We start from the raw sequence: 16,776 nt of genomic DNA on the forward strand, positions 1-16,776 counted from the left end.
AAATAATATATGCATATGTGAATGTGCTGAGTTTTCCAGGCCAGGCCCTTTCTGGCGTGTTAGTGCCCTCTTTGGGGGCTCTGTGTGCTCCTTCCTAGAGGAGGGGTTTCAGCTCAGGATGGAGATGGACACAGCCATGGGCTACTGAGCTGTCCCAACACAAGATGGGCTTTCCTGGGGTTTCCAACCCCAGACAAGCAGCCGAGGAGCTGGATGACCATGCCTGGGGGTATCTGGCAGGGAAGAGGACAGGGCTAGGACTCTGAGGTGCTGCTCAAAGCACCAGGGACAACCTCTTACCTTGTTAGTAGTGAAGGAATCCCACACGATCACCTTCCCATCCTGGAGGGAAAAGAGTCAACAGCTTAGGAGTTGTCAGCCAGTCCTGACAGGGAGCTGCTGAGAATGCTCGGGAGAGCTGTGTCTGGCTGGGCAGCGTGCAGGAGACCTCAGAACCTCCAGCCAATCTCTGAACAACAGGGAGGGGATGAGGGGTTGAACTGTCCAGCCCGATTACAGGCTCAGTTCTCAATGGGACACTGCTTGTGGAATACAAAGCAATGCTCAGAGACTTCTAGACCATTTAGAAACCAAGCACTGATTATTGGTATCTTGTCATCGCCCACACGTCCTGACAAGAAGCTAGACAGGGGTGAGACAGACCCGAAATTACCTCGAGGTACTTGCCAGGGTACTTCCTCCCTCCCCACCCCTACCAGCCATCCTGGCTTCTGTGCCCCGTGCTCCCCACTCTCTGGGCCAGAGCTTTACCAGCACACATTCCAATCTGGGCTGCGCAGGCCTGATATCAGTGTCACTTCCCCACCCAGACGTTTCACATCTGTGCTGAGAACAATGTGCAACTCCAGTCTGTCACGGTGGGGCCCCTCCGCAGAGCACTCGCTGCCAAGGATGGGCTCAGGGCTGGCGAGGCTACTTTCACTGTGACGGCTGCTGCAGTCACACTGGGGCTGTCGGAGGTCACCACAAAGTCGTGTCTGTGTCATACAAACCCACACGAGCCCTGGTCCCTACAGGGCAGCCACCTGCCCGGCATGTGGTGTGCGGGTCCTCTGGGCCCCCAGACTCTGCCTGACAGAGGAAGAAGATGGCCGGGTTGGCCGCCTCCATGGCATGCTTGGTTTTTGTAATCACTGAAGCCGTTTGGAGCTAAATGTGAACAATGATGTAAGGGTGGTGGGGAGAGATGCCACTCAGGGACACAAGCAAGGTCTGACTATCCAAAGTGACATGGTTGCTTTCCTTGCACGATCCACTGGAAGACTTCCGTATTCTTGCTGCATGTGGCTAAAAGGCCCAGGAAAAAAGTCGAAGTGGGCCATCTGCTTACCCCCCCCACCTGGAGCCTGGCTCTCCGTGTGCTGCCCGAGCTGGCCTTCCTTCTGGCGGCTTCCTCCCCAACACTGCCTGCCTGCCGGCCCCACTGCCCACCCACTGTGTGCTCTGGAGAGAAGAAGGTACCCAAGAGGCTAAAATCAGCCATGACACCAAATGTGGGCCTCTCCAGAAGCCCAGATTTATACACCAGGGGCCTGTGAACCTGGAGAGACCACCCCCACCCCAAGCCCGACCCCACGCAGTCAGGCTAATTAATCTCCTGCCTGCGAGAGAGAAGGGCTGCTCTGAGTCACTCCGTCTGCTCCAGAATGTTCCTGCTGTTTCCAGCCTCCTCCCACGCCCACCCCGCTTCTCGTCTTCTCTGCAGCAGAGCGGGATGGATGCGGCGTGTCAGCAACGTCCCTCCTCCCCTCCCTAATAAGAACAGCATGTGAGTGACAGAAAAATCCAGTATCTATTGTACTTTGAAGGACAAAAAAAAGTCAAAAAGGCTAGGTAGCAACATGTGTATCTTGATAACCACTTGGTAAAAAAAAAGGTCTGGAAAGAAATGCTCTGAAATAGTAATCATTTGGGGACAGGGTGGTGGGAGTAAAATGGCTTCTTTGTTCTCTTTTTCAGGGTCTCTTTAACATGGTAACATACATAAGAGATAAATGTTTTATGAACTTAAAGAAAGCAAGTACAACATGACACATTCGATCTATAGGTAATACAGGAGATTAAGAACACCTGTCCTTACCAAACACAACCTGACACAGATGTTGGAGGGTGTGGATTATTTAGATCACGTACAGTTTTTATATTTAAAAGGGCTATTAAAAACCCCAAAATTGTCCTTTGGAAAATCTGGGCTGAAAGTAGGAACGGTGGGAGGGGAGACCAAACTGGCCATAAAAATAGGGGTCTTCAGTTTATAATTTTATACTTCAATGCATGTTACATCAAAATAGACATAAAAGGGACCATGCAGTGATCACCAGACTCCTGAGAGTCACACTTTTGTAGAGGCCCCTCCCTCATGTCAGGGTTGGAAAACAGCAGGAGTGAAGGAATGTCACCTTTGACGGCCTGGCTTCGGCCTCCTTCTCCCCCTCTTGCTCTGGGGAAGGCTGGCTACCATCTCGTGAGCAGCACTGTGGAAAGGTCTACATGGTGAAGAAGGAGGGCCTCCAGTCGATGAGCCATTTTGGAAATGAGTTTCTGCCCTAGTGGAGCTGTGCCGTGACCTCAGCCCTGACCAACATCTTAACTGTAACCCCATGACGGACTCTGAGCCAGAACCATCCATGGGACACTATATCAAAAATTAATGATGTACGTACTGGTGACTAACATAACATAAAAAAAAAAAAAAAAACCCACCCAGATAAGCCACCCTTATCTGGCTCTCAGAAACCATGTGAAATAATATTTGTTGTTTTAAGTTGCTGAATTTGGAGGTAATTTGTGATGCAGCAATAGATAAAACTAGTACGTAAGATGTAGAAGAGACTATGTCAACTACATAAAATGAATGAAAAATTATACTTTACAAAATACGTATCTTAAATTTATTCTTTAAGGCATAAAAAGAGTTTAGGAACTCTTAAACTAAAAGAAGCCACAAGCACGTATGTCCTCAATTTGGGGGGGAAATGCCCCACTATCTAAAAAATGAATTTCATTCCCAAATATAGCCCTGAAGTATGCTCAGGAAAAAATAATTCTGAATGGCTTCTCAGATACAGTTTACATTTCAGTTATTACCATAAACTCTGAATCCACCCAAATCAGTGACATTCTACAGTCTGCTGCACTATGCTAACTCACGTCCTGTGGAGAATAAGCAGAGGGATTGAGAGCAGACAGGGTTTTTTGAAAAGGAAAGTTCTCTTTCTTCTTCAGTGATCAAGTCAGACCCTTGCGCGCCCTCCCAGAGCAGATGCCACCTACCTGGGAGGAGCTCACGATCCTCCTCTTATCTTTGCACCAGTCCATGCAGAGAACCTTGTTCCCATGGCCTTTGAGGGTCCTCCTGGTCTTCATGACAAACTGCCCCAGAGCTTCCACCCGCTCAGCCACCTGGTGCACTAGAAGGACAGGCTACAATCAGTTCCGTCACCAACGACTGGATTCTGAGCCATACGCCGGCAAAGGGATGACATGGGTCTTTGGGGCTACAGTTTGATTCTCCTGGTTTGGTTTTGTTTTACTATTATGCCTTCATAACTCTCTTTTAAACTCAGGAGAGGGTAGAGACAACACTGTCATTCTCACTTTGTGTTTAATACCCCACATCTTTCAGAGCACGTCTATCTTTGTGTGCTGAAGGATCAGCAAGATGACCTCATCTACAGAGACAACGTGCCTTCCACCACACAGAATTCTCCTGTTGAAGGGCCATAGCTCTGCAAGGTGGGCAGGATGAGCAGCAGAGCGAGACCACTGTCCCCATTTAACAGGTGAGGAGACTGAGGCTCACAGGGTTCTTTGGCTACAACAAGTTCAGACAGCCAACTGGGAGAGAAGCTGGGGCTTTCGGTTCTTTTACCCACCTTTCCAATCACAAGGGAAAGTGACTTTACAAGAACTGTCCCATTAGGTGGCGAAACGTGCACCCACGCTGCTGTTCGGCAGGCACTGTGACTTCTGGCTGAAGCCCCTGTACCTAGCACAGGCTTGGGATGTGTTGGGGGTCTGGTTACGTGCTGCAGGCAAGAATGGATGAGGGAGCCACCACATGGTATGCCCCCGGGGTTACTGAAAACTTCTGGTGCCAATAAAGATCAGTATTCTACAAGTCTAAACACGTGACCTACAGGGGCAACCCACACCAGGGAGGAGCTCCAAAAAGGAATCTCTCAGGGGCTGGGCCCAGGCCTCTCTTGAGCCTGTCACTGAGGAGTCCCAGAAGGAGCCACGTTCCCATGAAGAGACCGTCATGTCCCAGCCCCACATCCAGAGATGAGGAGACTGAGGCTGGGGGACCCCATGGCTTCGACCCCTTGTGCAGTGCCCTTCTGGTTAGAGGCTGTGCCAGAAGGAAAAACTGGGGCCCCAAATCACTCCCCTCCACTTCTCCTTCCTCCAACTCTCCCAGCTGGGCCTTTCCCCCAGGCAGGTGAGAAGGAGGGAAAGAGGCATCCGAGACAAGGGACAGGCCCAGGAAAGGTGTGGTGTCTCAGCACAGCGGCGCAGCACGGTGGTTGGGGGGTTGTGAGGCAAGGCTGCCGGTGGCCCTCTTCCTTCCCAGGAGCTGCCGCCACATGCTGGGAAGTGCCACCTCCCTCATGGAAATGGGGCAAGAAGGGCCGGACTGGGCTGTGGTTGAAGCCTCTGACAACAGCACGACTTCTCAGAAATCCTCCCTCCCTCCCCTCGGTCTCTCTACACACTGCATTGTCTATTTCCTAAAAACAAGGAACTCTGACAGAGCCACACAACACATTATCAAAGTCAGAACATAAACACCGAAGTGATGCTACATCCAATCTGCAGACCTTACTGAGTTACTCTCCATTGTCCCAATAATATCTTTACAGCAAAAGAGAATCCAAGAACCATGGGCTGCCCTCAATGGTCATGTTTCTTTAGCTTCCGGTTAGAGTTTTCCAGCGTGGGCTTGTCTGCCGCCTGCTCACGATCAGACGCTGGCAACGCGTGTTTGGAAGGATCGCCACAGACGGACACCGAGTCCCCACCAGTGCGCCCTGTCAGGAGGCACCTGTCGTCCCTGGGTCCCATCACTGGCACTGTACACGCTGACCATTCGGTTGAGGTGGTGTCCGCCGGGTTTCTTCACTGGAGAGTTACCATTTTGCCTTTTGTAACAAAACTGTCACTCTTCAAACTCCAATACCCTCGTTTCAACATCTGTTCATGATTCTTGCCTGAATGGGTGATGATGATGGTGGGCAAGTGATTCTCCTAATTCCATCATTCCGTCTGCATTTTTAGCTGTCTTACTAATAAAAGGAGCCTCCCCTCTTCTTCAGTGTATTTATTCACCCATTCATATTAGAGGGACTCATGGATTCTTACCTTATTCAAGGGGTTATAATCCCTCAGCATTATTATTTATTTTAACACTCAACTAGTCACTGATTTGCTCCGTGGGACCCCTGTCAAGCAAGTGCCCCGACCTTCTGACATGTCCCTATTGTTCTCTAAGCATTTTTTTAAAAAGATTTTATTTATTTATTTGACACAGAGAGAGAGAGACAGACAGTGACAGAGGGAACACAAGCAGGGGAAGTGGGAGAGGCAGACGCGGGCTTCCTGCTGAGCAGGGAGCCCAGTGTGGAACTCCATCCCAGAACCCTGGGATTATGACGTGAAGGCCGATGCGGGGCTCGATCCCAGAACCCTGGGATCACGACCTGAGCCGAAGGCAGAGGCCTCAACCCACTGAGCCACCCAGACACCCCAAAACATTGCATTCTTTATTGCCACAAATGGCACAGCAGTTTTTTATAGATACATTCTTAAAAAAACACTGAATATAGTTTAAAGATGGTGACTTTTCTAAATTCTTATAGGCCATTTATACAAGTCTGTACCAGCTCAGAGCTGTGAGCACATTTTATCTGGTGTTTTGTTTGGAAACTTCACATTGATATCATTGCTTCTTTCCCCAATTCAGCATGGGGACAACCAGAGCTATTTTATGTCCCTCTCATGAAAATAAAAAAAATTAATGAATTAAAAAGATGACTCACCCAATCGATATGGGGCCTTCCTTATCTAATGTGAGCCTGACCACATCCTGGCTACTAATAATTTTTTTCTCACTGCATTTTCCTTTCCATATATAGGTTTACTCTAAACCCACTCCATCCCATCTCTATCTGGTAAATCTCACATGTGTTAAATTGAAGAGTTACAGCTTGAATGAGGTCTCTAGAACCCTGAGTACCTGCCGGGTATAGAAAAGAATAAGACAGTCCCTGCTCTTCCCGAGCTCATGGTCTGCAGGGGGCAGAGCGCAGCTGTAGTGAGGTAACAGAGGTGGTGGGGAGCCCAGGGTAACCCGGCTGACTCTGCCGGCAGCTGTGCCATTAGGAGGGGACGTCACAGGTACCTGGTTTTGAAGGATCCATGGGAACTGGAGTAAGGAAAGGGGAGGCTGAATCAGCTTCCAAATTTTGCACCAATAAACGGTCTTTGATGGCCACTATTTGGTGGAAGATCTAAGGAACCGAGGATGAAAAATTATCTAAAGCTAATTCTAAAAAATTCATTTTGCAACCCAAGTGTCCATTGATAGAGGAATGGATTAAGAAGATGTGACACACACACACACACACACACACAAAATATGGCATACTTCTTGTAGAAGAATGAGATCTTATCATTTGTGACAGTGAAATAAGTCAGAGAAAGACAAATCCATATGACTTCACTTATATTTGAAATCTAAAAAACAAAACAAATGCAGAAGCAGACCCATAAATACGGAGAGAAGACTGAGGGTTGCCAGAGGGGAGGAGGTGGGGGATGGGCAAAATGGGGGAAGAAGAGAGGGAGGTACGGGGTTCCAGTTATGGAATGAATAAGTCATGGGGACAATGGGGGGATGGGAACCTGGGTGATGGGCATTAAGGAGGGCACACGTGGTGTGAGGAGCCCTGGGTGTTATACTCAACTGATGAGTTATTGGATGTGATATCTGAAACTAATGATGTACTATAAGTTGGCTAATTGAATTTAAATAAAAAAAGAAAAAATACTAAGTCACGGGGATAAAATGGGATAACAGCATAGAGAGTACAGTCAGTGATATTGTATAGAGCTGTTTGGGGACAGATGGTAGCTACTCTTGTGAGCAGAGCATAACCTACAGAGTTATCAAATCACTGCTGTACACCTGAAACTAACGTAACACTGTATGTCAGCTAGATTCAATTAAAAAATACAAATGAAAAAATTAAAAAATGGATCCTCTCTGATTCTACCCCTGGACTGAATGGGGTGAGATATGAAAACCCTCAAACACTTGGATGGAAGGAAAACATCTGCAATCACATGACTTCCTGTGTGCTTGAGATTTTGGAATTGCTCCAAAACATACATTTGCTAGACACAGAAAAAAAATCTCCCCAGAATTCCCTAATTAAAAGCTGGAGAGGCTAAGCAATGGTGCAGTCTTTCAGACGGAGTACTACATGCCTCCATACAGTAAAATCAAAATATTGACGTTAAACAGAATGGCAAAATGATACGGGGAGCTATGGAATCCATTGTGTTAATTTAAAATTGGGCTCAAACTCTGAATCTAGGACAATCCCAAGTATGCTCACAAATAATTAGCACAAACATAAAATCATAAGTTATGAAATACATCAAAATATTCAAAGTGGCTACCTCTGGGTGGTGGGGTTATGAATGGCTTGTTTGCTCCTAGATTTCTAGATTTGTTATAGTGGGCCTTGGTTTATTATGATGGTACCCTAGAGATACTTGTGTGAGCTAGCTTGTTGCAATTATGGACACAGAGCCGAAGCAAGGGGAGAGATGAAAGGCAGGTTCGCTGCAGGCAGCATGGGCGAGAGCAGCAGCGAGAAGATTAGTTTGTAGGGAAACTCACATCCAGCCTCAGGCTGCACAGCATAGTTCCTTAAAACTTGGAAAAAGCCAGTCAATGTATTTGCTTCAGACTAATCCAGAAATTGGTTTTCCTTCGTTTCTCCTTAAACCATAAAACCAGAATAGTCCAAGGCTGCTATTATCATATAGCCTTTGAGAACAAAACCTTTCACAAAGTTACACTGATAAGAGATAGAAAAGTGAATAAACAGCATCTGATGGTAAGTCCTGTGACTTGCCCAAATTTCCTCTAGATATGTACTCAAGAAATTACATACATCTTCTTTGAGTGGCTTTGTTCCTATGCTAGATTAGAATCTGCCCTCAAAGAGGCTGGAAATCTGGAAGAAGCCCCCCACAGCCCCGACAAGGCTACCATACATGCTGCCTGACATAAACACAGTGTGCCTCCTGCCCTTCCTGGCTCACTCTTCTGTTTAATTTCAAGTTAAGGACTCTTTAAAGTTGAACTCTCATCTTTGTTCTTGATCTTGACTCTCATTCCAGTTCTCATTTTTTATTATCAAAGCAGGAAGTGCACAGATGGCTCTACAGTGAAAAGTACCTCTACCTCCCCTCACTCCCCTGGACTCCCTCTAGAGAAAACAAATTTCTCATGCATCCTGCCACAAATTCTCAAGCATCCCTTGTTTAAGCTAATGAGGTCATCTTACACTGTTTTGTACTTTTTCAATTTCATATTGAGACCTTTTCATACACATACATGGATTTTTTTTCCTTTTTAATGTAAATCTCCATTGCCTGAGAGATGGCCTAGCAGGGTGAGAAGGAGAGCTAATATGAGGAGCCCAAACCCTGGCATCTACCCCAACCCCCATTCTCCCTTAGAGTAGCTGCAGAAGCTTAAGGCATTCCCTTTATGCTTCCCTGGATCTCAACAGTCTCCTCATCCATAAGGTTACGGAGAGGAGGGGAAGGAAAGTTTTTGTGCCCGAGGACTGAGGCTGAAGCAAGTCACCCTTCTAGTTTTGAGAACTGTGGGATTGGACTTCCAAAGATCTCCATGTCCTAATCCTTGGAACCTGTAACTATGTTACTTTACATGGCAAAGGGGGCTTTGTAGATGTGATTATGTTAAGGATCTTGAGGTGGGATGATTACCCTGATTTATACAGGTGGGTCCACTGTAGTCATAAGGGTCCTTATGAGAGGGAGGCAGGCAGATCAGGGTCAACGAAGGTGATGACAGAAAGGTCAGAGGGTGTGGGGCCACAAGCCAAGGATTGCAGGCAGCCTCCAGAGGCTGGAAAAGGCAAGAAAGAACCTCTCCCCTAAAGGTTCCAGAAGGAATGTGACCCTGAAGACCCACTATAGACTTCTGATGTCCAGAACAGTAGAAGAGTAAATTTATGTTGCTTTAAGCCCCTATGTTTAGGGAAATTTCTACAACAGCAAGAGGAAACTAATATAAGCTATAACTTCATGATTCTAAAATGTCTTACAATCAAGGAAGGAAACACTTACCCATGGTAGAAGGTAAGCAGAAGGCAGGGGAAACATCACGAAACATCCTGTAAGGGGAAACATCTAGGGAGGAGGAAGCTCTGAAGGAATAAGGTGAAAGGCAGGGGCCCAAGGCCCCGGGCTATGGAGTTTCATGTAGGCTGGCTTCCCCTTGGGACCCATATAAGCCATTTCCTCTATTTAACGGTGGCCAAAGTTCTGACTTCTATCCATATGGAGACAGACCTTTCCACTGTGAGTCCACAATTCAGCCCTGGCTTCTGAGGGTACTGCATCCTTGGCAGGGTGGGGGTTCTGTGTTGAAAAGCTCTACCTTGACTATCTCTCTGCCTTAAGGCCATTTCCCAAGTCAAGGAAAAGGCTGAGAGGTTCCCTGCAGGCAGTCTGCCCTGCTGAGGACCTCCTCTGCACAGAGCCCAAAGGGACTAGGCACAGAGCTGAAGTGAGGCTGGGCTGGAGTTCTGACTGCCTGGGCTGGAATCCTGGTCCCACCACTTACTGGCTGCAGTCCCCTGGCAAGTCCCTTCACTCAGTTTCCTCATCTGTAACATGCAGAAGTCAGAAGACTGACCTCAGAGGCACCCACCCCACACAGACAGCATCATCGACAGCATCTGTACAATGCAGGAACTGGCAGAGTGAAATGAGGCAGACTTTGCCCAGTGCCTCCCAATTGCTGTTCCCTACCGCTCGCTGACAACAGAAGCCCAGCTTTATCTGGGGATGACAATGTGTCCAGTTCACTTCTCCCTTTCCCAGTCTTCCTTGCAATAGCTATGTGACCTACTTCTGGCCAATAAAGTACAAAATCTGTTGGGAGAAAGGAGGCTTTGGGGAAAACTTCTGCTATCCTGATAAGAAGGAAAACAAGAGGCTGGTGCCCACATTGCCCCTTCTTGCCCTGGAGACAGAGGTTATGTATGGAGCTGTGGCAGTCATAGTATAATCATGGGGCTAATGCCAGTGTTTTCAGGGTGATGGAGAAGAAAGCCTGGAGTCTGGGTCCTAGATGGCACACTAGGCAGCTGAACCAAAGCTAGTGGTCATTGACACTTCTTCCTGTGATATAAGGAAAATAGCTCCCAATTTGCTTTATTTGGGGTTTATGGTTCATTGTAGCTGGACACATCCCTAAATGATAAGCGGTTTAGCATGTCTCTGATTTAAAGAAGTCCCCTTGGAAAGAAAGCACACTCTATAGAATCACATCATCTGCTTCTATCAAGTGATTTTCAAAGAAAGGCATCAGGCGCTCAACGACCTAGCATGAACCCCATGTTTCTTCTCCAAATAGATTTTAAAAGGGGTGGCACCAGATAGAAATGGTAGGAGCCTGAGGGGTGCCTGAGGGTACCATGGCGGGGGTGTGGTGTGGGGGGAGGCTGTGCTCAGCAAAGGGGAGCTGCCACCCTTGGAGCTGAAAAGCAGATAAAGCCACTTCCCCAAGCCTGGCCCTGAGCCCAAACTCTGCTGAGGACAAACCATCTGACAGTAAAGAGAAGCGGATCCCACCAAGAGTCATTTAACCTGGCTATTTAATTGCTGGCTCATAAAAATCACAGAGCCGTTTCTGAATTATGGTGGTGGTCAATAATTAAGTTTATTTAAGAGTGGCATTGCTCTTTTATGCCAAACGCACCGCATCCATTCAAAAGCTTCTTTTGCTTTTTTTTTCTTTTGCTCCCCCCCCCCCTTTCGCTTTTCCCTTTTGCTTCTTCTCCTCTGCCTTTTTCCCTCATCTGGTTCTCCACACCCCCTCGCCCAAGGAAAGGGGGCAGAGTGGAAAAACGAGGTTTTAAACTCAGAGCCTGGTTCCTCGTAAAAGCAAAACTGAGAAAAGGCTCCACAGTGATGGAGAAAGCTAAATGATGGAAAAACAAAACGGGAGTTTACCCTAGGCCGCGCCCACCAAGGCTCCGACGTCGGCTACGGCCGACACCCCCCTCCACCCGGCTCCGGCAGGAAGGCAACCAGTTCGCAGCTCCCAGGCAGGTGATGGAGGGAACTGGTCCCAAGATCCTTCAGGGGGTAGGGTGGGAGGTAAGAACAGCGGCCAGGGGCTGCTACCACAGGCGCCCCCGCCCAGAGGCGGAACGGCCTCCGCTAGCGGAGGGTGGGGTGTGTGCTCTGCAAGGTGTCCCGCGTCTCCGCGGGCCTCCCCGCTCCGGCCCCACGGCCGCGCACCCCGGGGCTCCGGGCCGCGACCCGCGCCTCACCTGGCGCCCGGGAACCGGGGGCCCGTCCCTGGCGCCGGCGCAGGCCTGGCTCCCTCCGCGGGAGGCCCAGCGCCCACCCCCAGCCCCCGCCAGCCGCGCTCCCCCGGGGGCCGGTCTGGTTCCCTCCGCCCGCCTCCCGGCGCGCAGCCCCCGCCCCGGCCCGCACTCACGCTCCACGTCGTGCAGCTTGGCCCGCTCCTCCTCCAGTTTGCCCTTGAGGCTCTCGGCCTCGCTCTTCAGCGACGCCAGGGTCTGGTTCTCGTGCAGCCCGTCGGTTGCCATCTTCGCGCCGGGACGCGGCGGGGAGGGAAGCGGAGAGCCGGGATGCGGGTGAGCGGGCGACCGAGGCCTGGGCTGCGAGCGTGCGGGAGCGGCCCCGCGCAGCTCCACCGCCGTCTCCCCGAGCGCGGCCCCGCCCTCCGGCGCTGACGCGGCGGCTGCGAGCCGGGCTGCGGCGGCCGACTCCCCCCTCCGCCCGCCACACGGGCGGGCATCGGCGCCCCCTCCGCCGCCCCCCCCCGCCCTTGAACCTGCAGTACGCTGGCGCTGTGCCCAGGGCGATGCCCTCGGTGCTGCTGCTGCGCACACCACCCGGGAGAAACCGGGAGTATCGTGCCCATTTTACCGGTGGGGAAACCGAGGCTCAGTGATGGTAACGTGACTTGCCGGAGGACACGCACCTGATGAAGGACCAAACTGGGATTCCAACCCAGGACTGCCCGGCTCCTGGGAGCCGGTGAAGTCCCGCTGACACGGCCTTCCTACTCTCCCCTTCCCCTGCACCGGTCTCCCCTCAGTGGGCCTTGATAGGCTGCCCAGTGGCTGCGCCTGCAGAGTGGATGAGCGATGACTGCCCAACGAGGCCCAGCCCGCACCGCTCATACACTGATACCGGCCTCACCTGGGTGCCGCTCCCCACAACGGATGGGAAACGTTCCTCCTTTGTTGACTTAAATATACAAAAATAAAGCGAAATCTGGCTTCTGAGAAGCTGTAGAGGCTTTGCGGCATTAGGAAGCGCACTCTTGGTTTTGCTTTTCCTCTCTTCACATAGGGAATTAAGTCCCTGGCCTGGGGTCAGCAAAACGAGGTGCTGGCAGAGCCGGGGTTAGTATACAGGGGTCCAGACCCGGGTGTTTGGACCCACACTCCGTGATCTCAGATGTGTCCCTTCTGAGGCAGCTTCCTCCACCCCAGAATGAAAGGTTACTAGGGGCAATGAATTTAGTGGGTATTTAGGGGTAACTAGCGAATTTAGTGATGTCATGGCAGGCTCAAGCATCTCTTTTTCCCAGTCCCCGGCAGTGCCAGGCACTGTTCCAAGCACTTTACATTAGTAAATTGCAGTGATCACCCTGAATAGATACTGTTGTCCCCATTTTACAAACGAGGACACGGAGGCACGGGTTAAGTGATCTGCTTGAGTCACACCTTGAGAAAGAGGCGAAGGCAGAATTTGGACTGAGGCAATGTGGCTTCTTCGGGCTACCTGCCTTCTGGACTTCAGTGGGGAGGATCCAAACCATGGCTTCTCCCTTTTCCTCTATCCATGACCTGGTGTGTATATGTGTGTGTGCGTGCGCGCGCAAAATGAGAAGGCTAATTTAAGGTTGTAAATTCCAGAGCAAACATTCCCAAGAGGATTTGGGGGGCTATCCTCACCCCTTACTCCCTGAACAATCTAGCCTCAACTTGTTGTCCTGGGCAGCTCTTTACCAAAGAAAAGTTGGAAGGAATCTGTATTCATCTATACATGGTGGTCTAGGAGGTTAGATTCTGAGCTCCTCAGTTTCCTTATCTGAAAAATCTACTTCATTGGGCTGTTACAAGACTTAAGTAAGGTAATGTGAGTGAATCTCTTAGCAGACTTCTCCATCATAGCTTGTGTGTATTAACTGCCAGCTAGCTCCCCTTTCCCTTTCCATCAGTGTAGTTTTATTCATCATTTATCCTCAGTATTTAGCATAGTAATTGATGATGGTAGGTCCTCAGTTAATGTTAGTTTATGAAGTGGATGTATTAAACAGAATATGTAAAATATATAATTAAAATGAAACAAATATGAAATGTCAATATATAAATATAAATGCTTTAGATACATGCAACTACTTATAAAAGCAAAAATATGAACTGTGCTTCAGAGTCTGTAAAGCAAAAGTTCAAGATAGCACCAGTCCCATCTAGGTCATTCTGCCTGAGGATAAACCCTGGCTGTGTTGTGTGGCTTCAGGTGATTAACTTCTCTGTGTCTCAGGCTCCTTAACTGTGACTGGATAACACCTCCCCAGAAAGGCCTCATTGGGGTGACCACGCAGCACGTTCAGAGCTGTGCCTGACACAAACTGTTTGCTCATTATTATTAAGGCTCCCTGATACACTTGAGCAATTCGCCCGAAGTAATTCAAATGAGACACTAGGTCATGGGAGGTACTTCTCAGCAGGGTCACCTCAGGCCTAGCAAAACAGCATCCTCTCATCACATCCTCAGTGACCCCTTGTGGCCCATCCTGGGATGTGTGCCTGCCTGTGACCTGGGGTGAGCGGAGCTTCACACTGGGGTGTGCCCTTCTCTGGAGGTCCTCTCTCTAAAACAAACCCCAAACATCCTCCATTCTAGAGGTCCTACCATCTAGAGGTAAGGTCGTGTGACTTCTTAACAGATGGCAAAGTTTGCAAAGTGCCTTTCTGTACTTTGGTTTTAACTCCTTTTTCTAAGTAAGGAAGAAGGAGATCAGAAAAGTTGAGGTCCTCTACATTTCAGCAGGAGTGGAGTTACAGCGTTTCGCCTATTCATGAAAAGGGCCTGGGACAGGGCGGGGGGGGGGGCTACACAAATGCAACCCAGGTGGAAATTTACTGTCAGTCTTTGGATGTCTCCTCAGCCACAAGAGGGTGTCCGAATATTTGGGAACCCCCAAGTGCTTGTGGAGATAGCCTGTGACAGTTTCCTGGAAAAGCTCTCCAGGCGGAGTCTCTGCCCTGGGGAGAATGTTCGATGCTACAGGATGTGACAACAGGGACTCTGGGCTCCCAGTATCCACAGAAGAAACTGTTTAAAAAAGATTTTAAAAATAGCTAAGATTAATAAGTAGCACTGCTCCAGGATGGCAGGGCCCCAGAAAGCAGGTTTATTTTAAGAACCAAATGTCATCAGTCTGATGATGTACAGAGCCACGTTTAGAACACGGTGCGCTGTGGATAGAAGCCCGTTACACTGAGCCTGAATCTTGTGATGTCATGATTATGACGCTGTACCAAAGCCTGTGTGTCTCTCCGGGCTGTTTACTTTCCGTTAGCTTTACGAGAATAATTTTTTAAATGTAATTACTGTCAGGGGTTACAGTGGGACCAAGAGGATGAATACTGAGTTTTCCTCTTCAGTTGGATAAAATGTAAAAATACTCTTTCCTCTCTTTGGCAGATGGTTTTAAAACTGTTGATAATGAGGCATTTCCAATTGGGATTTTGGAGAAAAGTACTTTACCACTTTTGACCAGCTGGGGGCTCTGCTGAGCTGTATTACTGAGCCTGGCTCTGCACATCCGCTCAGGGCTAATTTCTAGGGCTTCCGCCATGCTATGGGCATGCTACAAAGCCACCTCTAGTAAGGACTGATTTATGTTCTTTGAAAAATGTAAGGATTTATATTCAGTCCCTGGCCCTCAGCATCTTAGGCCTAAGGAGCACATTTCCTTGAACTTAATTTTGCTTTCTACAGAGGCCCTGGAGGGTCCAGTCTTCAGCAGAGCTGGAAATCTGGATCATGGCCTTCGGAGAGGCACTTTCAGGCTGTCTGTTTGCCAGAGTCTATTTTAGCTTGGTTACTTGTCAAGCAGACAGAAAGCAAAAGCAAAAAGCATTAGCCCTAAAAAAGTAGTAATAGCTAAAACATTCATTGAGCACGGCCTCTGCTGGGTACTGTTTTAAATGCTTTATCAAATGAACTCACTGAATTCTCATAAAGCCCTATGAGATAGATGTTATTGTTCCTATTTTACATATTTGAAAACTGACCTCCTAAGTCAGAACGCAAGGAACATAACTACGATTTGAACCCCAGAGGTCAGAGGGTTCACACCTTGAAATCCCCACATTATGCTGCATCATTCAGCCCAAGAGTGTTCAAAATGTCTGTGTGAATAAACCGATGGGATGGTGACTCATCTGTCACAGGACCCTGATATTAGCCATCATTTTAAAACAATATAACTACCCGAATTCTTTTAAAGTGGCACTTACGATTTCTGCACATGTTGAACAGTAGCTGAGCTGTTGAGATTTCTTGAAAACTGGTCTCAGAGCCCGTTGTTTGAAACATTTGTCACAGGAGCCAAATACATTAACGAGAAAGGTCTGATCGCACATCTTTAATCCAAAATGAAACTGAAAAAGAGAGAGAAAAGGACGTTTGTGCAGGAGAAAAGCCAACAGAAACAGTTTTTTAAACTGCATCTTCCTTTGATCACAATGGTTGCTCAGACTTCTACATGTGGGATAAAGTATATGCAGTCAATTTATAACCTTTGATTTATTACAACACACTGGGTCAACACCAGCTCGTTTATTTAATCAGTAAGAAAGTATCAGAATAGGTTTTCTGGGGTTACCATTTAATCCTGTGGCACTCCACAGTGGAAAGTGTCATTATAATAGATATTATAATTTAAAACTTAAAAAAAAAAATTCTTTCCCTAAAGGTAAACTTTTGGAGGGAAGATGAGAGTCAGAAAGTGGTAGAACCTGATTTCAACCAATACCCCAAGGCTGAGTAAACATAGTGTTGGTTCTCTGCAAGGGACACATCCCATTTATTAAACACTGGACAGCCACAGACCCAGGGCCCCTATCTGTTCATCCAGAAGTCAACCAACAGGTCAAGGCTACTGAAGGGAGGGCAAACACAGAAGCAAAACCATCTGGTGGCTGAGGGTGCTGGCTCTGGCTGTCCAGACCCTGGCTCCACTTCTTAGGCAGGTTACTTGAGCTTCTGTGGATCTTTGCTAATCAATCACATGGGGATCTTAACATCTACCGTAACAGGAGAAATCACCAGGGGATTTATGAAAGGCAGTGCATAAAGCTTAGCTCAAGGCTGGAATATAATGGATGTGAAGCTGCGCTGTGAGTGGCTGTGGGGGCAGCAGCAGCA

The 16,776-nt window shown here is 48.5% G+C and overlaps 1 protein-coding gene across 2 annotated transcripts in view; it reads right to left on the reverse strand.

The window, feature by feature from the left end:
* Nucleotides 1-16,121, reverse strand: part of GNB5 (G protein subunit beta 5) — a 43,698-nt gene extending 27,577 nt beyond the window's left edge. The window contains exons 1-4 of one of the 2 annotated variants that reach the window (XM_045067840.1): nt 15,867-16,121; nt 11,798-11,909; nt 3,295-3,431; nt 301-342 (exon numbers count right to left, since the gene is read on the reverse strand). In XM_045067840.1, coding sequence (XP_044923775.1) covers nt 301-342; nt 3,295-3,431; nt 11,798-11,909; nt 15,867-16,079 — 504 coding nt within the window. In that variant the 5' untranslated portion in view covers nt 16,080-16,121. Of the gene's footprint in view, nt 1-300; nt 343-3,294; nt 3,432-11,797; nt 12,071-15,866 lie in introns of those variants that run through there. The other variant, XM_045067841.1, reaches the window with a different exon arrangement.
* Nucleotides 16,122-16,776: the final 655 nt, after the last annotated feature.

Source organism: Mustela putorius, unplaced genomic scaffold, assembly GCF_011764305.1.
Source record: "Mustela putorius furo isolate JIRA1106 unplaced genomic scaffold, ASM1176430v1.1 tig00003898_pilon_pilon_pilon, whole genome shotgun sequence".
In the NCBI taxonomy this organism is placed as follows: Eukaryota; Metazoa; Chordata; class Mammalia; order Carnivora; family Mustelidae; genus Mustela; species Mustela putorius.